The sequence below is a fragment of the Tachysurus vachellii genome, chromosome 22 (genome assembly GCF_030014155.1).
Source record: "Tachysurus vachellii isolate PV-2020 chromosome 22, HZAU_Pvac_v1, whole genome shotgun sequence".
Classification (NCBI taxonomy): domain Eukaryota; kingdom Metazoa; phylum Chordata; class Actinopteri; order Siluriformes; family Bagridae; genus Tachysurus; species Tachysurus vachellii.
In genome coordinates this window covers 3,642,501-3,665,416 of record NC_083481.1, presented here as the reverse complement: position 1 = coordinate 3,665,416, position 22,916 = coordinate 3,642,501, and the positions used below count along the sequence as shown (strand labels likewise).

The following is a 22,916-nucleotide window of genomic DNA, read 5'->3' as shown; positions in this document are numbered from 1 at the left end:
CCGATTATAAGATGTCTTTCAAATGCCCGTCAACAACTGACTAAACTTCAAGTTGGGAATAAATGAATATAGGTAATCAAGACTGGCTCCATTTTAGACACTTAAATCAGGAAAAAAAAAATATCCCTAAAGTGTTCATCAGTTTGTTTTTCTGGAGCAACCATTAAACCTATATTGTAGACTCCTAAAACAGATGTTTTTCATTTCAGAACCCTGAGAACCCTGTTAGAAAGCAAGAACTGAAAATCATTTCAATATCCACTATACGACTATTTTAAAGTATTATTTATTACTGATATTAATGGTTAAATATTTAACCATGATACATTTAAACTTTATTCCAAGGAAATCTCCAATATAAACACAGAAACTGGATTTATTCATACTTCAGGTGTGTTTCAAATAATTTCAGGGGTTTTTTTTCTTTGTCAAATGCCTGATTTTAGAGGTGAAGGAAGAAATGAATGCTAAAAGTCTTCCAAAGTAAATGATTACAAACCACACCACAGATGCAGAAATGCAAAATTTACTACAAATTGGACTATAAATTATATTTTATGTGAAGCCCTGATAACTAATCTGGGATTTTTTTTACTGCTCTGTGCTTTTACATGCAGATAACTAGTGTGTTTGTCAAGAACAACAAAACTGTAAGATGTTTTTACTGCCCCAAAGTGGCAAATAAAATGTGATGTCTTTCAAGTTCATAAAATTCTTAACGATGCTTCAGAGCTGCTGTTTTTGTACCTTGTCTTTAAAATCCACTATTAATTCTATGGCACAGTTAATGAACTATAATCCCAGATACAACTTCGCTCCATAAGGCTTCCAATCAGAACGTTCTGGAAAATTGCATCATGGATTCATCTACAGTAAATGCTGCATCTTGATCAGGGTGGAAACATTTGAGTCTAACTAAGACTATCAAGAAATACAACTTGGATAGGATACTAGTCTACTTCACACCACACACACCTCACATGTCTAGTGTTGCCAGTCAGCAATACCAGTGGAAGTTAGGAAGAAACCAGAGAACATAGAGAAAACCCGGACATACTTGGGAGAACTTGGACAAAAATTCCACCAGTTTAGGACTGCTACCCAGTGACCCCAGGAGAATTTCATTGGACATCACTATTTCTAAAGGAAGCAACCACTGTCATTTCTCAAATTATAGCTGAAGGAGATAATATTGATCTGCTGTCAGTTGCTCCGTTAGACACACACAATTCTTCAAAAACGTAGCAGAATAAGTTTTCACTTTCGGCAACAAACTCAACTGATGTCCAAAGGCTTTGTCTGGAACTTTCTACATCAACAGTACCAGTCATCATCAACACCAGGAAAGATATATTCTCTGTGCTTTTCCTGCGGGATTCACATTCTTCCACTTTTCCTTGATATACCACCTTTACACTTGATTACATGAAGCAAAGTACATATTATCCCTTCCTCGTTATAACGAAGCTTTGAACAACTTTCGGTGTATTAATACAGGTAGCTGTTAGGTTAGAGTATATGTTATAACATGCTTAACATCGCTGTCGGGCTGTCGGGCGGAAACCTCGTATGTCCAAATTTGGTCAATTTCATATTTTTTCACATATCGATGCTATTGGTCAGTCCCCACGTGGGTCTGTTATTTTTACAAGTTATTAACCAATCTAAAGTCTTGAAAATAGCTTGAGTGCAAATCTCATAACTCCATTGGACACTTCAACTGTCCACCTCTTCCTCACTCCGCGGGAGAGCTTCACGGCATATTTCTCCTCAAGAAGAGTCGCAACGAATCAACACGTCTTCTGAGGTAAATGTCTTTGGGCTGGGCTCAAAGAAAAAAAAATCTTGACCCCCGCTAGTTCTGGTGCTCAACTGAGGACAGGAATTTAGCGCAAGACAATCCACTGCAATGCGGACTAAACCCTGTGCACTGCAGATAAGGTACGGCGTTTTTTTAATGTCCTGAAAAATAACGGTTTTGGAGATATGAGGATTCCGCCTGACAGCGACGATATATCATAATGATTTATGTTTACATTTTTGTTAAGCAAATAGGCATAATCATTCACAAAATATCCAAGCAGCTTGATGTCCACAATGGTTTCCCTGAACTGAACATGCTCAACAGAAATGTATGGGAAAATATTATTTTGTCATTTCATTCTCTAAAAGCAAGCATTTATTAAAATAAATAAAGAAATACCATACAGCCATTTTAAAGAGCACTGAAAGCTCAATCATGACGTTTGTTGTTGTTGTTTGTTGGAGTTTATCATTGGAGTATTCCTTTAATAGAAGTCTGGTACAATTTTCTCAGCAGAAAAACAAGTCCAAGGCTTTCAGGGCTGGTTGGACATAAAGTAATATGACGGAAAACAAAAGGAAAAGCAGAACATGCCGTCGGCAACAATCTGACTAACAATCAAAAAAAATGACTCAAAATCCCAAAATGCAATAAAGCACCTTGACCAAAAAGGTTTGAATTTTTGAAAACGGATTCATAAGAAAACATACAAACAAACAAATAAATAAATATAATTTTTTCTTGATTAAAATGAAAATACAATTGTGCGTTACATAATTATATTAAAAAAAAATAATAATAACATGCACTTCATCATATAGACAAACTCATTTTATTGCTGGACTTTAAAAATCGAACCAGTAAGTGCTGTCAAAAAAAAAAAAAAAACCAAGGACACATGAGCGATCCAGGCTTTCAGCTCCACTATTCAACCCTAACATTATCCTCATACTCACAGCCTTTTTCTCGGGCGTGTCACCCGGTGAGGTCGCTGAGAGTCGCTTTTCCCGGTTAATAAGCTTACTGTTGGGTTCCCTCAAGGCTCGCTTCAGCTCATTGATGCTTGCCTGGTGCTTCAGCAGCATGTCTTCTGATTTATCCAGAAACTACAGAGTGGGAAAAATGAGACAAAGATTTTCACTGCTTCATATGAGTGAGTGAAGGTGAGTCAGTTTTAGCAGGAGTGTGTTAGATAAAAACTGGCGGTTGAACGAAACAAGTACAAGCCGATGACCACGGATGACAAAAATTACCTACAGAGTTATATTTTATTTTCTTATCTGATTCACAGCTGGAATTAATTTCCATTGAAATGGACAGCTTGATATTTGTCAGTTAGCCGAGGAGAAAAGATAGTAAAGTAGCAATGAAAATGCCTACAACCCTTTAACACGTACTGTACAGTATTTAAACCTACAGATGTCTGTAATTGTCCACTATTGCTCTGATTAACAGAGGAGAAAGTATTGGCACCCCTTCCACCAATAATTTTTTTGGTGGAAGGGGTGCCAATACTTTCTCCTCTGTTAATCAGAGCAATAGTGGACAATTACATACAGATGTCTGTAATTGTCCACTATTGCTCTGATTAACAGAGGAGAAAGTATTGGCACCCCTTCCACCAATAATTTTTTTGGTCTCCCAGCCAAAGCGTCATCAGGACTCATATTTACAATCAGCAGAGACCTTTCTGTTTTACCGCTCAAGAGCCCAAATTTATGATTTTCCTTGCTTAGGAAGCAACACAGGTTTCATCTGTTTTTAAGCAGCTCTACTATTACCTTTCGATTGATATAGATTTTGGCCAATCAGCTCTGTTTTGCAAGCATTTGCAATATTACAAATCTATTGGCGATAAGACAGATTTTAATTCCAGATCAGTGAAAGCCCTGAACTAACAGTTACCTCCTGTTTGTGTCGAGGAGTCGACTCCGTGTCCAACTGAGAAGTCCCAGGTGGAAGCAGAATATAGAGAAGCACACAGATCGAGGCAGTAAGTAGAAAGAAAAAGAGCATTCAAAGACAGGTAAAATTAAATAGAGGACAGAGAAGACATGATGTGCTTAGTGGATGTGTTAAGATGACAAAAACAAGCGAAAGAGTGAATAAAGAGAGAATAAAGTCCCTTTCTTCCTGTTCCATGCATTCTAATGAGAAATTGTGGGAAATGTGTAAAAGGTCCAGAAGACATTTTACTGATAAAACTTTTAATGTTAATCCAAGCTTTGGAGGGATGGCATAAGCTCATTATTTCTGTCCGAATAACACAGAACCGTCCACAGCACAGAATGTAATTAAATGTGTTGATAACCGGACATTTTATTCTTGTTTATCATCCAGAGTCTCCTTTTGTCAGCAAAATGGGGACAAAAGAAAGACAGAGATCATCTAAGGTGATATATGAAAGCAGGGTGTAGGAGAGGCATTGTGAAGAACCAGTCTACAGTAAGAACCAGTTTAGGCAGCATTTACATGATGGCATAAAAATAAAGTAATAAGTAAACATAATTATGTTCCTCATTGTCAGGAACACACGATGGTGGCATACAGCTTGATTGGTGGTTGCCATAGTGACATCATAATGTGTTGCACCAATAGCGCATTGCTAATAGCGTCAAATATTCTTGTACACATTCAAATAATAGATGGATTATTCTTTTGTATAACAGCTTCCTGGATGTCCTGTTGTAACCTAGAAACAGCATTAGTCATTAAATAGGGATTGAAAAAGGTTAGCGTGTTAGCATAGCTAGCCTGCAGCTCTGACATCCTATAGTTAATTGGATTTTAAGACTAAAGACAATCCATCATCACCGTTGTAACCTGTCTGAGAAACTAATCCATTTTTTTCTTTCAGTATCCTATTGCACAATACATCCTTATTTATTATTTGTAATCTAAAAAAGGTATGGTCTTATATTTCCTTCTTGTGCGATATAAATAAATTTGTCTTGCATTGTCCAAAATGCGACAGTGGAAAAAGTAAATGTTTCACCCTCTCCCAAGCGCTTGTTCATTAGCATCTAAAATTTGAAGGCTTTATCTTCATCCACTAAAATTCTGTGTAAGGTTATCAACAGAGGCTGAAAGCCAACAGTCCAACGAGTCCTGAATCATTTTATATCAGACCTGTGGCTATAAAATGGTTCGTTTGTTTATACTAATTGAAAATATCCCTGAAGTCGATTTCCATCCTGCCAGCAGACTGGAATGCTAGTGTACTGGTAAGAAGGGTTAATTGCTATATTTATGTGTTATATCGGTTATATAAACTGAAAACATGAACTCTTAATTGTTACTCATTTTACTAATTTTTATTTAGACCCTCATTACAAGTTACAAATCTTACAGGTCTTTTCTTCTCTCGTTTAGCTTGCCTTATTAATGAGACATCACAGAGTTTAGCCTCGCTACAGGCCGTATGATTTGAAAAGCGTGATGAGGTAAATTTTTTGGCTGTTTGCTAACATTAAGTGGCTATATTGAACTAACAGCGTGTTCCTTTGCTAATGCCAGGTTAGATTAGCACTGATTCCAGCAGCTAATCTAACTAGCTAGGCAAGCAAGCAAGTCAAATTCTAGTTAATGATAAATATTGGTACAGGATATTTGACTTCTGATTAATTCATCAGTAAAGTACACAGCATTGATCATTCATACCATCATTCCAGCCAGGATTTTGTGATTTTGCGACTGGGTCGAAAAATAATACAGCTACCATAGAAAGTAATAACACTAGTAGGAGTTTTCACTAGTAAAAGAATCCTGTGTTTGTAATTTTATCATTTTAAAAACTTTGGGGGAAAAAAAACCCACAAAAAAAGTTTTTGGCAAATTTTTTGTAGCAAAATCATTTTTCACCACAACAATCAAAAAAAGTTTATTGATATGATTAATAAACTAGAAATTAACAATCTTTTTGAGCATAATGGTATAGTTTCTTATGACATTTTTTTACAGGGAGTGCAGAATTATTAGGCAAATGAGTATTTTGACCACATCATCCTCTTTATGCATGTTGTCTTACTCCAAGCTGTATAGGCTCGAAAGCCTACAACCAATTAAGCATATTAGGTGATGTGCATCTCTGTAATGAGAAGGGGTGTGGTCTAATGACATCTACACCCTATATCAGGTGTGCATAATTATTAGGCAACTTCCTTTCCTTTGGCAAAATGGGTCAAAAGAAGGACTTGACAGGCTCCGAAAAGTCAAAAATAGTGAGATATCTTGCAGAGGGATGCAGCACTCTTAAAATTGCCAAGCTTCTGAAGCGTGATCATCGAACAATCAAGCGTTTCATTCAAAATAGTCAACAGGGTCGCAAGACGCGTGTGGAAAAACCAAGGCGCAAAATAACTGCCCATGAACTGAGAAAAGTCAAGCGTGCAGCTGCCAAGATGCCACTTGCCACCAGTTTTGCCATATTTCAGAGCTGCAACATCACTGGAGTGCCCAAAAGCACAAGGTGTGCAATACTCAGAGACATGGCCAAGGTAAGAAAGGCTGAAAAACGACCACCACTGAACAAGACACACAAGCTGAAACGTCAAGACTGGGCCAAGAAATATCTGAAGACTGATTTTTCTAAGGTTTTATGGACTGATGAAATGAGAGTGAGTCTTGATGGGCCAGATGGATGGGCTCGTGGCTGGATCGGTAAAGGGCAGAGAGCTCCAGTCCGACTGAGACGCCAGCAAGGTGGAGGTGGAGTACTGGTTTGGGCTGGTATCATCAAAGATGAGCTTGTGGGGCCTTTTCGGGTTGAGGATGGGGTCAAGCTCAACTCCCAGTCCTACTGCCAGTTTCTGGAAGACACCTTCTTCAAGCAGTGGTACAGGAAGAAGTCTGCATCCTTCAAGAAAAACATGATTTTCATGCAGGACAATGCTCCATCACACGCGTCCAAGTACTCCACAGCGTGGCTGGCAAGAAAGGGTCTAAAAGAAGAAAAACTAATGACATGGCCTCCTTGTTCACCTGATCTGAACCCCATAGAGAACCTGTGGTCCATCATCAAATGTGAGATTTACAAGGAGGGAAAACAGTACACCTCTCTGAAGAGTGTCTGGGAGGCTGTGGTTGCTGCTGCACGCAATGTTGACGGTGAACAGATCAAAACACTGACAGAATCCATGGATGGCAGGCTTTTGAGTGTCCTTGCAAAGAAAGGTGGCTATATTGGTCACTGATTTGTTTTTGTTTTGTTTTTGAATGTCAGAAATGTATATTAGTGAATGTTGAGATGTAATATTGGTTTCACTGGTGAAAATAAATAATTGAAATGGGTATATATTTGTTTTTTGTTAAGTTGCCTAATAATTATGCACAGTAATAGTCACCTGCACACACAGATATCCTCCTAAAATAGCTAAAACTACAAACAAACTAAAAACTACTTCCAAAAATATTCAGCTTTGCTATTAATGAGTTTTTTGGGTTCATTGAGAACATGGTTGTTGTTCAATAATAAAATTAATCCTCAAAAATACAACTTCCCTAATAATTCTGCACTCCCTGTAGACATAATATCATGAAAAAATTTGTTTTTCACAAAAAAAAAAAAAAAAATCATGTTTTTGCTTCATAATCAATAAATAAAAGCAGTTTTGATGAGAAGATTTTTTGGGTATTTCCAATCCTTTTAATCATTTAATCCTGAGTAGGATTTTAATACATTAGTTACACCTTTCCTTGTTTCATTTTATTTCTCTGTATTTTATTTATAAGCTAAAAAGCTTATTGCGTTAAAGTGTTTTGAATTCTTTCTAAACTGTTTTGACTTCTTTATAAATTGTTTTGACTCGTCATCTCATAAATTCCTCTCAGCTCGACGCTATGTTTAGCTGTGCCTCAAACAACAGCCATGTTTTCACTCTTTACCTTAATCTCTTTCTTCCTGGTTGGGGTGGTGACACCAGAATCTTCTTGGTCCTGGTCAAGACTCAGGTCAGGTTCTCCATCCTCATCTCCTGAGAAACACTGTGTCTCGCTCCTCTGGGATACAGCGTCCTGACGTTCCAACATTGTAGACAGCGGCCTGGAGAACTCTGATCAATCCAGAGCAAAAGCAACAATTTTCACTAAAGCCTAATAATAACCAAATAAAACAGGGTTTAAAATAAAAAGATGGTCTTTAAGGATTCTTTAAGTGTTCTTAGCTTCCAAATGTGGGTTGTTCTGGAAAACCTACACTACGGATGTGATGTAGCATTCTTCATACTGTAGTACTCTTCAATATTCTAATGAAGGAAGAACTGAAGAAGCAGTTTAGGGGATCTTACTAGAACTTCAAATGTTCATTCAAGCATAATGAGTTTCCAAAACATTAGGAAAGTGATAAGCTCTAGTGATGGTTTGTGAAGGAACTAATTATAATAGCACTAAACCCTTAATCTACATCAAATCCAAAGAAAAACCACAAAAACCACTTGAGTCCCAAATAAAACCACTGAACCCAGGAAACCCTGAGGAACCTCTTTGTAAGTATAAAGAGTTATTTAGTTTAATTTCTGACCATTTTTGTATAGAAGTACCAAACTTGTACTCTTATACTCTTGCACCCTGAAGGTACCTACAATTGTCTCTCTTGGTTAACCTTTAAATGATCTATATAGAACCCACCCTAGAACCCCTTCAAAACCACCTTTAATTAATTAATATTCATATTAATTAATATCTGAAATGATTGAAAGTCACTGAGGGGACTGTCACTACTACCCTCAGTGTCCTTGTCTACTAGTATTATGTCCATTGTTTTGCCGTTTCTTGTTTCTTTAAAAACAATTAAAAAATCTTGTTTCTTTTTTTTTTTTATCACTTATTATCCGCACTGAACTGATAGTGATGTCACTGAAATTGGAGTTGTTTATTTTGAGCACTTTAAGTTAAGAGATTGTGCCATCAGTTGACAAGATATAGCTCATACTACAACATAATCCCATCTTAACAGTGTCCTGACCCTGATCTTGGTCAACCCCTTACAGTAATGCTTGACACTGGGAGTCCACATAAAAGAAATTGTAAAAAAAGAACCACTTTACTGAAGGTTAAAAAAAGAAAGACGTACCAGCTAGTGCTGACAACAAGGTGAAAAAAATTATGCTTAGTGACCTTAAAATTTTAATGAGCTTTTTGTATCTGCAGAACCTCAGGGATGCAGCAAATTCATGTTTAATTCAAGAGTTCTAATTGCCTGCTGGTGAAACAATGGCTTGAAAGAGGATTGAAAAATCACGTCTTGGAAAATTAGCTTTACCCAAAAATACAATTGATTTCTGTAATAAATGAACGGTTTCAAAGCAGAACAGAAGAATTGCAGAGGAAGAGTACAGACCTCCATCCAGGCTGCGCGAGAGGAGATGCCTCTTACTGGTGGAACGTTCGAAATGAGGAGCAGGACGATCGATCAGGGAGCTGGCCTGCCTCGTCTGCGCTTGTGTTCGCCCGCTGTACCGGAACTTAGAGCCCATCACGAGGAAACCTTTAGGAGGAGGTTCTGGAGAAACTAACCTGTAATAAAACATCAGGAATTAGCAAGTAGCAAGAATTTTTAAGTCAGGTTCTATCTTTTATATGGGTGTTTACAGACATAAAATTTCGACAGTATGTCCTACTGGGAAAACCTTTCAGGGGCTTTTTACACCTGGTCACTTCATGCGTTTTCTGTGAACAGATAGCTATCCGATGGTAAAAAGACCAGGTCTAAATGCCCTCCGAAACTTTTTGGGAGACGGATATAAATCCGATGGTTAAAACCACTTCAGGAGGTGGTCTGGGACGCATTTCAGATGAAACTGGACAGGTGTAAATGAATGTGGTTGTTCAAGCCACATACGTCAGCGCTATACTCCTCCCAAACGGAAGTACGTCACTCGCAGGTGACTCACGAGTCGTGCATCGCGCCAGAAACAAATATGTTTTCCCACCAGTTTTGGCTCCGATCTTTCACCCAGGTGTCTCGTTGGGTCTTAAAATGCGCTGCTGCCGCCAGTGAAAATGCAGCAAACAGTAAATGCTGTTTTTTTGTAGCGACCGCATACACCAAAGCGTGTTACACGTCAAATACCCTTAGAAATAAGGTAAAATATATTTGCATTTCGGGCGGGAGTAGAAAGATCAGACTGATATCCGATTTGCCGAGACGCATTTATGTGGCCTAATGTAAATGGAACAGTTTTAACAAATCAGATAGCTATCGGATCAGAGAACACACATGAAGTGACCAGGTGTAAAAAAGGCCCTTATATGTTCTCTGTTGAACAGCTAAATCTATTCCTTTTAGAACACAGAAGCCTGTGATAAATGTAATCCATTGAAATGACATGAAAATCCGTTGATCATTCATAGAACCTAAAACTGGCCAAAAATAACTATGTAGAACATTTCAAAACAGTCTGAAGTGGAACAACTTTACAGAGTCTAGAGCCCTTAACTACACGAAGAACCCTTGTGAAACCCCTTTTTAACGAGTTGCTGTTGTTGTGATAAAGCCATTTTTTCTTATAATTTTACTCAGGAAGCAAAAGTTCCATCTAGCTCCAAAGGGGTTCTTGAGAAGGTCAGACAAGGGTTCAGTCATTTTTACTAAAAGTGCAAATTATTGCCTATTAATTATTGCCAATGAAATAAATCCATATCCCTAAATCAAAAACCAAAACCAATACCAAAAGAAGCAAAAGAACCACTTTAGTTCCATGTGTAGAACCCTATCTATCTAAAGAACCCATGAGAAACATTTGTATTATTATTATTTAATATTATTATCATTATTATTGAACAAATCATTACCAAAAAATTGTTAGCCTAGAAAAAAGATTTAGCACAAAATAAATTATTTGACATAAATGAAAAAACATTTCTTGCATCCCGAGATTATTTTCATTGTTGTTTTTGTTTTTTTAGTTCACTTAAAATACCTTCTGCTATGTTTTTTGTGTTAAAATGGGTCATGCAGGTGAGTCGATTCCTTGATTTAGAGATTTAAATAATAATAATAATAATAATAATAATAATAATAATAATAATAATAATAATAATAATAATAATAATAATAATATGGGGGACACGGTGGCTTATCGGTTAGCACGTTTGCCTCACACCTCCAGGGTTGGGGGTTCGATTCCCGCCTCTGCCTTGTGTGTGTGGAGTTTGCATGTTCTCCCCGTGCCTCGGGGGTTTCCTCTGGGTACTCCGGTTTCCTCCCCCGGTCCAAAGACATGCATGGTAGGTTGATTGGCATCTCTGGAAAATTGTCCGTAGTGTGTGATTGTGTGAGTGAATGAGAGAGTGTCTGTGCCCTGTGATGGGTTGGCACTCCGTCCAGGGTGTATCCTGACTTGATGCCCGATGACGCCTGAGATAGGCACAGGCTCCCCGAGGTAGTTCGTGACCCGAGGTAGTTCGGATAAGTGGTAGAAAGTGAGTGAGTGAGTGAGTGGTTTGGTTTCATAGAGCAGATAATTAAACAAACCAAAAAGAAAGAAAAAATACATAAGTTGAAATAAATGTTGGGAAGATTATAGCCTCAAGTTTCTTAAGAACTCGATGGAACATCAATCAACCATTACCAAAAAAATTACTTTAGCCTTGTTTACCCAAAATGCCTAGAATGTCTACCACTATGTTTTGTGCCGGTGAGTCATACGGGTGAGTCGATTCCCTCGATTCAGATATTCATATTCAAATCGCACTAGAGTTCTGAGCATGAGTGCGAAGTGCAGCTTACCTGCCTAATCAACTGCACTTAGGAGGAAACTCACCAGAGGTCCATTCAAAAGGTTAAAGTTTGAGTGAACATGTGTTCTGAGCAAGGCTGGGACTTCTATTCATTTGTTTATTGATTCATTCATTTTGAGTATGCATTTAATCCCGGTCTGTCAGAATAACTGATAAATTCAACAACCAGAAGGTTTCAGAGAACCCAGACTCCAGCACTCCACCGAAGGCTTTAAATCTATAAGCAAGATTGTAAGAGTACAGAATACAGTACCTGAAGAAGGTATGATGCTCGATGCAGACTTTCCAGAGTCTTTTTGCAGCTCTGTGGTTGTTCAGCTTGAAGCCAATGGTGCTCTCAAACTGCTCATACTGTGAATAGAAGACATGATCATTTCTGATGATTCATTCTGTCCTTGACTGAATTATTATCAAGCTTCGATGACATATCAAATGACTTTGTTAATTTAACAGAACACTGCACATGCAACCCCCGTGTTACTCCAAGGCCTAATTAAACGATTTAAACGAATAAAACGAATGACTCCTAGTTTGTTATCTTTAGGAGAGATTCCCGAGCTAAGCTAGGAGACAAATCAGACTCGTTTAACAGGAGCGTGGCATTCAGGCAGCACTCTAAATTTGTCCATCTCATCCCTTTTTCTATGCACCGATCTGCAGCTGTGATGTGGGAAATAAAGGCGCTCTTTATGTGTGTGGCTCTTTTCTGCCAGCAAACCATCAACAAGCCTGTCACTCAGAAGACCGACATGCTGAGAGAAGACGAATGAGGGTTTCACAAATCAGAGAGGTCGTCCACTAATTCCCTCTAGTCTTATTGACATTCATCAGCCACACCGTGCAACACATAATAGCTAGGAGACTAGAGAAAGCACTTAGAAATGCCGTTTGCGTCTGTCATTATAGTCTTAAATGTTAAAGGGTGCTAAGATCAGGTGATATGCCTTTAAGAAATATACCGTATTTCTTCAAGTAAAGTATAAAACACAACCGAGGATACTGTTACAGGAAAATAATCAATAAGGATGTGATGCGAGGCGTGACACAAGGACGTCGTCTGATGAGACGAGATGTATTTAACCTGAAGTGTTAAACCTTATTAAATGATGGTCTAATCTGCAAATATGCTTGAGTAGAACTTGCTGCACCATTTTAATATCTACTTTTTTATCTCTTATCTTCTTCTTTTTTTTTTTTTTTTTTTTTTTTTTTAAGAAACATTACTTTCCAAAGTTCATGTTGTTCTAGGAGAACTTTTACCACTCTGGTTGGATATGAACGATAGGCACAGAACAGAATCAAGATGAAAAGGGACAGACCTCTCCTGGGCGAATCTTGATGTAGAAGTTGCTTCTTTTATATGAGATCTTCAGGATCTTGGGCCAGGCGAAGCGGTTAATCCTCAGGCGGTCGCGGTAGATCAGCAGGCCGTTGGCACAAACGCCCAGCATGATTTCAATCCCTTCTGAATCCTACCTCAGAGGATCAGCAAGACACAAAAAAAATGAGAGTAAAGTATCAACAAGCTCTGAATGTATTTGAGGACAGAAATAGTCCATGCTAAATGTACTTTTTCTCTCAGACCATTTGCGTTATTTGTGCCTAGTCACATGTGCAGATATTTGACATCCTGATAGAATAACTTATAAGCATGAGTGTATGAATATTTGTTTGTACTGTATTGCCTCGCTGAAGATTCAGATCCCTTTTTGTTGTTATAAAAAGCTCGTTTAAATTGCGAGTGACACATTTTAAAGACTGATTTAAGTTGCAACTTATAATGTTTAGTTCTAATCAAAGTTATTACTGTAGCTCTGAAACCCATGTCCGGTTGCACGGGTATAAGCTTTAAAGCCTGAACGGAGTTGGGATGTCAAGTCTGAGTCGAATTGTCGAGTTGAAATTCGAAATCTGCTCCATTTTCCTTAATTAAGACTAAAACCATATATGATTCTAATTTAGTTCAAAAATGACACAACACAACAGGAAATCTTTAAAAAAAAAAAAAAAAACCAGTTGAGATCACAAAATAGACAAGACAACAAAACAGAGGAAAAGATCTGCGTTTACGAGTTTCTAGAGATCCAGAAGTCTTGTAACGTTGTCAGATCCTAAAGTGCCGTATTATAAATCAGGAACAGAGTTGGACGATCAAACCTGAAATAGAAACAGCAAAAGTTGCTCCTGTGGTGTACCTTTGCGTGATGTAAGTCGACCCCATACATGGACAGCTTCTTGGCATTCTCCAGGAAGTTCATTTCTGCCTCAGCAGGCGTCATGCCCCTGAACCACCAGATAAAAAAGAACCGTGCATTAAAACAGCAGGAAAACTTCCATTCGGCTAGACTGATAACAGAATAAAATAAATTGGCCAGGGGGTCTGAGTCAGTTCTAATACAGAACCAAGAACTTAGCTTGAGCCCGAGGAGCTTCAACATTACCTGCTGATCGGTGAGACCCTGACTGTGAAGCTTATTGACTGTCTGACTTAGCAGGTATCAAACAAACAGCCTGAACTGGTTTCAGATCCAACCAGGCCAACAGATGCTGAGCAACAACGGCAGATTTTGTCAGCATCCGTGTGTGTGTATTTTATGAGAGTGAAGATAATGGATAATGCTGAAGAAGCACAAACACAGGTTCTGTAAGAGGTCCATTAGGGAGAGGTTATATAACCCAAATTGTGAAACTACAGACAGTCAGGTCTGGGATCTAAACGCAGAATATTAAAGACAATGCAAAGTGTTTTGAGCGCTGTGGGAAAGCCTGACGAAAGCCTCAAGCTGCGATCAAATTAACCACCTCCTCTGTGCCACATTTCATTAGAGTCATCATTTCATTAAACAGTGTGGAAAAGCGCACATTAAAAATGTACAAAAAAACGCTGCTCAGGCCTTTTACTGAAAATGTCCTACTTTCAAATTATACCACATACCTTTTTATTTTTTTTTTTACATTTTCATTAACGTTACTGAACTGAGCCTTTGAACAAATTTGACTTTCATGACTATCATTCATTTTCTACTGCTTATCCGAACTACCTCTGGTCACATGGAGCCTGTGCCTATCTCAGGTGTCATCGGGCATCAAAGCAGGATACACCCTGGACGGAGTGCCAACCCATCGCAGGGCACACACACACACACTCTCATTCACTCACGCAATCACACACTACGGACAATTTTCCAGAGATGCCAATCAACCTACCATGCATGTCTTTGGACCGGGGGAGGAAACCGGAGTACCCGGAGGAAACCCCCGAGGCACGGGGAGAACATGCAAACTCCACACACACAAGGCAGAGGCGGGAATCGAACCCCCAACCCTGCAGGTGTGAGGCGAACGTGCTAACCACTAAGCCACCGTGCCCCCATGACTATATCACTATACTGCAAATGTATGAATGTATTTATTATACATGACAGCAGCTCATTCAATTCACCAATGTGTATGCAGATTCTATGTCACATTTACACAATTTGACTTTTGGACATGCAACGTGACTCCATTGTGTATATTCAAAATCAAACTCTCTCTCAAACACTTTTAACCTAATTGAGGGTCAAACCCAGATTGCTAGCATAAACTGCACAAAACCACAGTGTTCATCTTCCACGTGTGCTTTAAACATGCTGATTTTTTTTTTTGCATTATACATTATTTGGTTTATGTTCGTATTAGAATGAGAGTGTGTGTGTGTGTGTGCCCTGCGATGGGTTGGCACTCCGTCCAGGGTGTATCCTGCCTTGATGCCCGATGACGCCTGAGATGCTCCCACTCCCACACTGAGGCTCCCCGTGACCCGAGGTAGTTCGGATAAGCGGTAGAAGATGAATGAATGAATGAATGTTCGTATTATGGGAATCGATCATTTAATAGATCGTTACAGATAAAGGATAATCACTCACCTGTAGGTGCGATGCAGCTCCATGACTCTGTCCTCAAGCTCACGGGTCTGGTTAGGAGCAAAGTGGAAGTCACTGACGTAGTCTGAGGCGTGCTCATCCTGGTCGTAGTCTCCGAGCTCAGCCTGCACGGTGTAGGAACCCAGCAGAGCGTGAGTGACGAACGAGCAGGGAAGACGACCAGACAGGATGTCATCACGCAGCTGGAGGCACAAATAGTACCTAGGAGAGATGGGGAAGAAACAGAAATGAAGACCAGGAGAAAGTTTTCAGTCAGCGAGCAGAGTAGAAATGGAGAGCAACTAGACTTGTGTGTAGTTGTCATTTATCTTATGAAAGGCTTTATTAGGCTAACATCTGATAGACCGGTTTCAGACTCCAGAATTTTTATTTAATTTAAACTGATGCTAATGCATGAACAGAAGATTGAATAAAATGTGATAGATATGTAAAATATTTAAAAAAAAAAAAAAAAAAAAAACGGAATTCATGATCATTTTTATCTTAGCTCTCATGATAGCTACCTAGCTATCCAGCTAAATGTTCCGTATAGGTTCACCTACTTATTCTTTAGCTTTTTAGCTTTAAAGACTACAATGATATCGGTATAAGACTCTTTCAAGAATTAAAGCTGAATATTCATTCCAATTTTTAACATCATTTAACAAATCACTTTTATGTATATTAACTATGGAAACTGTGTTTGAATCACTCCAAGATATCAATTTGTAACAGGAATATTCTGTTAAATAAGCAATTTCTAATTTTTTCTTATTTCTGTAAATAAAATAAATAAAAACAGAAATAATGCTTTCATCCATCTGTAAATAAAATACATACTCTTTGTGAATTTCTCTCTTTTCTTTTAATGTAAAATTACAGAATCCAGAATTGCTGTTTCAGCTGAGAGATTTAGCCAAAATCTGGGCCAGAAAAATTTAACCAGAGCTCTGAAATAAACTGGTATGATCCACTACATGGTAATATTTCAGGTCATTGTTTCTACATGTTATCTTTGATAATGATATGATTTGATTAAAGCAGGTCTAGGAAGACTTTGACACAAAAAAAAAAAAAAATTACAAACTGCCCCTTTAACCTCTAAAGCTTATAATGACAAATACAACTCATGCAATGATAATGGGTATGTGGTAGCCTAGTGTTTAAGGTGCTGGACTGCCAAATGGAAGCTTGTGAGTTTGAATCCTAGGTCCACAAATCTGTCACTGTTGGGCCCCTGAGCAAGTCCTTTAACCCCCATTTGTTCAGTTGTAAAATAAGATAAAATGTAAGTTGCCCTGGATAAAGGTCTGGATAATGGTTTAATGATAATGCGATCAGAAGGATGAGTGCAGCATCCTGCTCTTACCTGGTGATGTCCTCCATGAGCTGAGAAGGATCTGGAGGATAAAATTTAACGGCGAAGGCAAAATGCCAAGGAGAAGCTGAGGACACAGAGACATATTACATTATCCAAGCATGTAACCTGGCCTTGTCACGTCATAAAGGTTAAAGTCAGAGAGAAGAAGTGTGTGTTTATATGCTCTGGTTACTGTTTATTCATTTTCTGAAAGAATCAGTATGCATATCACGGTCAAAAAGAAGCTGCGTCTTTGAGTATATAGAAGACGTAGACTTACTATCTAGCTGGCTGGCTAACATCAGCTAAAACGTAAGTCTACGTCTTTGAGTATATAGAAGACGTAGACTTACTATCTAGCTGGCTAACATCAGCTAATTCTCAAAGACGTAGACTTACTATCTAGCTGGCTAACATCAGCTAAAACGTAAGTCTACGTCTTTGAGTATATAGAAGACGTACAATAGACTTACTATCTAGCTGGCTGGCTAACATCAGCTAAAACGTAAGTCTACGTCTTTGAGTATATAGAAGACGTAGACTTACTACTGTATCTAGCTGGCTAACATCAGCTAACCTCACACGACGTCTTCTGATAGTTTTATTTATATTCATTCATTCTTTTAGGGTTCATTCGATATTTACAGATAAGATATTTTTATGTTTCTTTTTGCTTAGCAATGATTAGAAAGAATGCAATGGTGAAGTGGTGCCTCAAGTGGTTAATGCTCTGGGTTGTTAATCAGGGTTCAAGCTCCAGCACTGCCAAGCTGCCACTGTTGGGCCCTTAAGCAAGGCCCTTAACCCTCTCTGCTCCAGTTGTACTGTATCATGGCTGACCCTGTGCTCTGACTCCAACCTCCAAAGTTGGGAGATGTGAAGAAAGAATTTCACTGTGCTGTAATGTACATGTGACAAAAATAAAGACTTCTTCCTTTTCACTTACTTCTCATTTGCTTCTTGATCTCCTTGGAGGGGTCCAGCCAATTCTGCAAGACAAACCACAAACATTTAGCCCAGTTTTTTATTTATTTTTTATTTTTTTTCACCTGACACATGGCAAATTTACACAACACTGCCTTTGTTTCCCTTACGATCTCTCACTAATTGCGTAGTTTCCAGTTCGACTCCTGTCCGTATGTTTAATCAAAGGAAAGCAGCACGTTCCTCTGGTGCACCGGGTGATCCAGCGGGCAGGTCCGTACACAAAATCTTAGCATCTAGTTTAAATTTTTTTAATCCCATGCTGTAAATTTCATGTTTAGCTGATTCTTTTTGCCACTTTGAACAGATCACAGCTGTTCAACTGACTGAGTTCAACTGACTGAGTGTAGTATCAGAATTCCTTCATACTTTCACGCCTTTTTCACCAACAAAATAAAAGCTTTTAGTCTGTAAACTGAACGCTGGTCTACATAAAGAGTTTCGTCTTCAATTCAAACAAATCCCGATTTAACTTAAAAAGCCAATATGCATTTCAAGCGAGACAGCGTGTACAAGACACACAAATCCATTGGATTGGATTTGTCAGCTTGCGTTATCCTAGTTTCAGAGCTCGGCACAGCTCTTCTCTGCACTAAATTAGATTTCAGAAGAAATAAACGCAAATGTGTTTGCCTCGGAGCAATATTCAGGATGTAAGCTGTAAACAGCATCTAGTGCACATATTTTTTCAATACCAGGAAGATCCTCACCTTCATTAACCTTTATATCTAGGTTGATGTTGCTAATCAGTGACTGTAGTTAGCTAAAATGGATGGCTTAAATCTTCCATATGGCATTTGGCTGTTAGAGAAAAAGTATGAGTTTCTTTCAAGAATTCAAGCTAATATACACTCACTGGCCACTTTATTAGGTACACCTTACTAGTACCGGTGTGGTCTTCTGCTGCTGTAGCCCATTTGCCTCAAGGTTCGACGTGTTATGCATTCAGAGATGCTCTTCTGCATACCTCGGTTGTAACGAGTGGTTATTTGAGTTACTGTTACCTTTCTATCAGCTCGAACCAGTCTGGCCATTCTCCTCTGACCTCTGGCATCAACAAGGCATTTGCGCCCACAGAACTGCCGCTCACTGGATATTTTCTCTTTTTCATACCATTCTCTGTAAACCCTAGAGATGGTTGTGCGTGAAAATCCCAGTAGATCAGCAGTTTCTGAAATACTCAGACCAGCCAACGTCTGGCACCAACAACCATGCCACGTTCAAAGTCACTTAAATCACCTTTCTTCTCCATTCTGACGCTCGGTTTGAACTGCAGCAGATCGTCTTGACCATGTCTACATGCCTAAATGCATTGAGTTGCTGCCATGTGATTGGCTGATTAGAGATTTGCGTTAACGAGCAGTTGGACAGGTGTACCTAATAAAGTGGCCGGTGAGTATATGTTGAAATGTTTTACTTTTTTTGATAAATGACTTTCAGGTTAATTATTGAAACACTTTGAATCACTCCATTATTATATTAGACAAATGTTTTTAACAGAAATATCCTGTTAATGGAGCAGTTTGCAATTTTCTTCAATTTTTAATTTTCTGCAAATCAGATAAATAAAAACAGTAAAGCTGCTTGCAGCCAATCTTTAAAAAAAAATACATATTCACTGTGAATGAATCTTTTATTGTAAAAGGACAGAACCAAGCAAAAAGAATTAGCCAATATCTGAAAAAAAATTTAACTAGAGGCCTGAAATAAACCGGAATGATCCACTACATGGCAATATTTTTAGTTAGAGAAAGACTTGTGAAACAACTTAAAAAGTGTGTGAAATGTAGTCATTTATAATTAAATCGGTGAGTAAAAACCTAAAGACTGAAGCAACATGCACCGTATTTTTTATAAAGAGTAGTTGTTGTTGTTGTTATTGTTGTTTTAATCCAGTTAATTAAAACTTGTTGCTTTTTGGAAACTGTAGATATTTTTTGAGCTGACAGAAAATGCCAACAAGCAGGTTCATGTGCGTTTTTATACATTAATGGACTCATTGCACCAGTGACTGAACCTTCACAGAAGATTTAGTTGAGCAAAAAAAAAAAAAAAAGCCTTAATCCTCAACCAGAAAAAATCCTCTACACAACAGCTGGCTGCAACACAGCCAACAGCATAATTACCCCAAAATTGCTTCTCTTACGAACGATTTGCTTTTCCCTCCAGACTCGACTCTCACCATCCCACAGTGAATAAACAAGTCTTTTACATGCACCAAGCTTTGTTTTTTTCTACAGGGGGTCTGTTTGTTCCACCGCGTCGTTTCCTCGGATGTTGACTTTCAAATCACTTACTGAAGTTTATTCTCTGGATGTTAGCACTGTAACACAATGTCAGCTAATGGATCGGTTTGATGCTCCAAGTATCTCTATCTGTGTTAACCTACAGACTGATTATTTTTGTAATGTAGTTTGCTCTATTTCTAAATAAAGTTCTATTAATCCACGACGTGGTTAGCATGTTTGCCTTACACCTCCAGGGTTGGGGGTTCGATTCCCGCCTCCGCCTTGTGTGTGTGGAGTTTGCATGTTCTCCCCGTGCCTCGGGGGTTTCCTCTGGGTACTCCGGTTTCCTCCCCCGGTCCAAAGACATGCATGATAGGTTGATTGGCATCTCTGGAAAATTGTCTGTAATGTGTGAGTGTGTGAGTGAATGAGAGTGTGTGTGTGCCCTGCGATGGGTTGGCACTCCGTCCAGGGTGTATCCTGCCTTGATGCCCGATGACGCCTGAGATAGGCACAGGCTCCCCGTGACCCGAGGTAGTTCGGATAAGTGGTAGAAAAATGAATGTGAGTGAGAGTAATCCACGACGACCCTGATCAGGAAGTTTGAAAGAATCCTGTGTTCCTCGTATTATACGCTTTCTATTCGTACACATTCAAGACGTTCATTCCTGAGAATGGATTTTCTTCAGTTATATCCTGACTAAACAAACATAACACAACCTCAAGCTTGAACACAAATCAGTAATAGTATATATACTAATTACATACGTTTGTCCTTATGAAAGCCGTTCTGACCTTTTGGCTGTCTGAGTCGGTGAAGGTCAAGCCAAAGTAGTCCTTCTCAAGTAGGTTGAGATGGTCACACACCATGTCCAGCAGCGCCTGACCCTTGCAGTGCTTCTGTACATTAGAAGAACAGATAAGAGCAAATCAGATGAGATAAAGGCCTGCAGATATAAACATGGCTTGTGTGTGGTGTGTAAAGATGTGGAAGAGCTGGTGAGAATGAATGATGTGCAGAAAATACACATAAAAAAAAAAAAAAAAATTGATTAGCTGAAAAACTGAATAAATGATTGGTCCAAAATTGTTGCTGCCCTTTAAAAATGATTGTTAATAAAAAGGGAAAATTGTTCCAGTAACAAAAATCACTTTCATGAATAAAATATATTTTATATCAAAAAAAAAAAAAAAACGTGCATTATTTATTTATTTAATTTTCTTTTTATCCTTCCCGGGATTTTTTTTATTTTGTTTTCTTGAAAAATTGCCATAGAAAGATTTCATGATTCATGTTTTTTTTTTTTTGTACGCTAACTTTGAAAGAACATAATTCGTTCACTTGTGCAAACTAAATGACTGTTTGGTCTTTTCAGGTTTTGAATCAATGCAGATTCAGAAGATGGTCGTTAGGCTTCGACAGTTGTTTGTACTAAATGATTAAATGTAAATGCCATTTTTTAAAATGTCGTTCTATTTTTTCTACATACTGTAATATATAACTATATTAACACTGTGACTGTAGCTTTAATCATCACTCAGCTCTCTCTTCTTATCCTCTAGGGGAATTGACAGACACTGGAGTACTACTATCTGGCACAAAGATAAACACACACACATATATACACACACACACACACACACACAGTTTCCCTTTTAGGGTCTCACATGCTTCTGCTTCATTGTGACATCAGTTATTGTCATGGAAACAGACGAAGGATGTTTCTGCTTAAACGCTCTGAAAGAAGTTTTCCTCTTTTTTTACTACATGAAAGAGGAAAAGATCCTTCTCCTAATCCTGTTTAATCTTTGCCTATAGACATCAGCCATCTTTATTTGGAAATGAAATCTTATCTTATTTCTCCGATAGAGAGGAAATATTAAGTGGCATGTCAGGAAATTCAAATGTTTATAAAAGATTCCTGGACTGAGAAAAGCTACTATATCAATCAAATAATTAAAGTCAGCTGTTAAAATCTTCTCAGTTCTAATCTCTGACTCCTTAAGTACAATGTGAATATTTTTTTTATTATTTTTATTATTATAAAACCAGAAAATATGATGTTGGGGGGCACGGTAGCACGTTCGCCTCACACCTCCAGGGTTGGGGTTCGATTCCCGCCTCCGCCTTGTGTGAGTGGAGTTTGCATGTTCTCCCCGTGGCTCGGGGGTTTCCTCCGGGGACTCCGGTTTCCTCCCCCGGTCCAAAGACATGCATGGTAGGTTGATTGGCATCTCTGGAAAATTGATTGCGTGAATGAATAAGAGTGTGTGTGTGTGCCCTGCGATGGGTTGGCACTCCGTCCAGGGCGTATCCTGCCTTGATGCCTGATGGCGCCTGAGATAGGCACAGGCTCCCCGTGACCCGAGGTAGTTCGGAAAAGCGGTAGAAGATGAGTGAATGAATGAATAATACGATGTTAAGATGAGAGTGACATGAGTTATCTTGTCAAAGCTGTCCTTAATGCTGTTTTGTTGAACTATTTCTCACACGAGGAGAAAAAAATAAATAAATAATCAAGAAAAAAATAAATGAACCAAAGTTCTGGCTTTCCAGGTCAGAAGAGTCTTTCTCTAAATAAAAAAAGCTTTCTGAAAGGTAAAAGTACACAGATTTAAAGCTTTCTACAGGCAAAGCATTGACTAAAAAGCTAATTTAAGTATTTAATTGTTTGATAAACTATTATTGACAAAATTCAACAACTGAACTTAATCTCCCATTAGAAGTTTTTCTGTTTTTCTCAGTGCGCGGTCGAAATTCTCATCCACGCTAATCGACAGTGCGCTAGCTAGCGATTAGCCTAACACACTAATGAAGAATGTAAGAACGTGTACATGTTAAGTCTACATCAATATAACCGTTATAACATGTTTTCTGTCTACCCCCAATTCAGGCT

General features: G+C 38.5%; 1 protein-coding gene across 6 annotated transcripts in view; it reads right to left on the bottom strand.

Moving 5' to 3' along the window:
- LOC132837755 (band 4.1-like protein 1) overlaps positions 1 to 22,916 on the bottom strand; it is a 101,708-nt gene that overhangs the window by 17,024 nt on the left and 61,768 nt on the right. For 5 of the 6 annotated variants that reach the window (XM_060857582.1, XM_060857581.1, XM_060857584.1 and 2 more), the window contains exons 4-14: positions 20,815 to 20,919; positions 17,754 to 17,796; positions 16,817 to 16,892; positions 15,451 to 15,669; positions 13,738 to 13,825; positions 12,862 to 13,014; positions 11,796 to 11,893; positions 9,141 to 9,316; positions 7,688 to 7,854; positions 3,710 to 3,745; positions 2,761 to 2,910 (exon numbers count right to left, since the gene is read on the bottom strand). In XM_060857582.1, coding sequence (XP_060713565.1) covers positions 2,761 to 2,910; positions 3,710 to 3,745; positions 7,688 to 7,854; positions 9,141 to 9,316; positions 11,796 to 11,893; positions 12,862 to 13,014; positions 13,738 to 13,825; positions 15,451 to 15,669; positions 16,817 to 16,892; positions 17,754 to 17,796; positions 20,815 to 20,919 — 1,311 coding nt within the window. The remainder of the gene's footprint in view (positions 1 to 2,760; positions 2,911 to 3,709; positions 3,746 to 7,687; positions 7,855 to 9,140; positions 9,317 to 11,795; positions 11,894 to 12,861; positions 13,015 to 13,737; positions 13,826 to 15,450; positions 15,670 to 16,816; positions 16,893 to 17,753; positions 17,797 to 20,814; positions 20,920 to 22,916) is intronic. The other variant, XM_060857585.1, reaches the window with a different exon arrangement.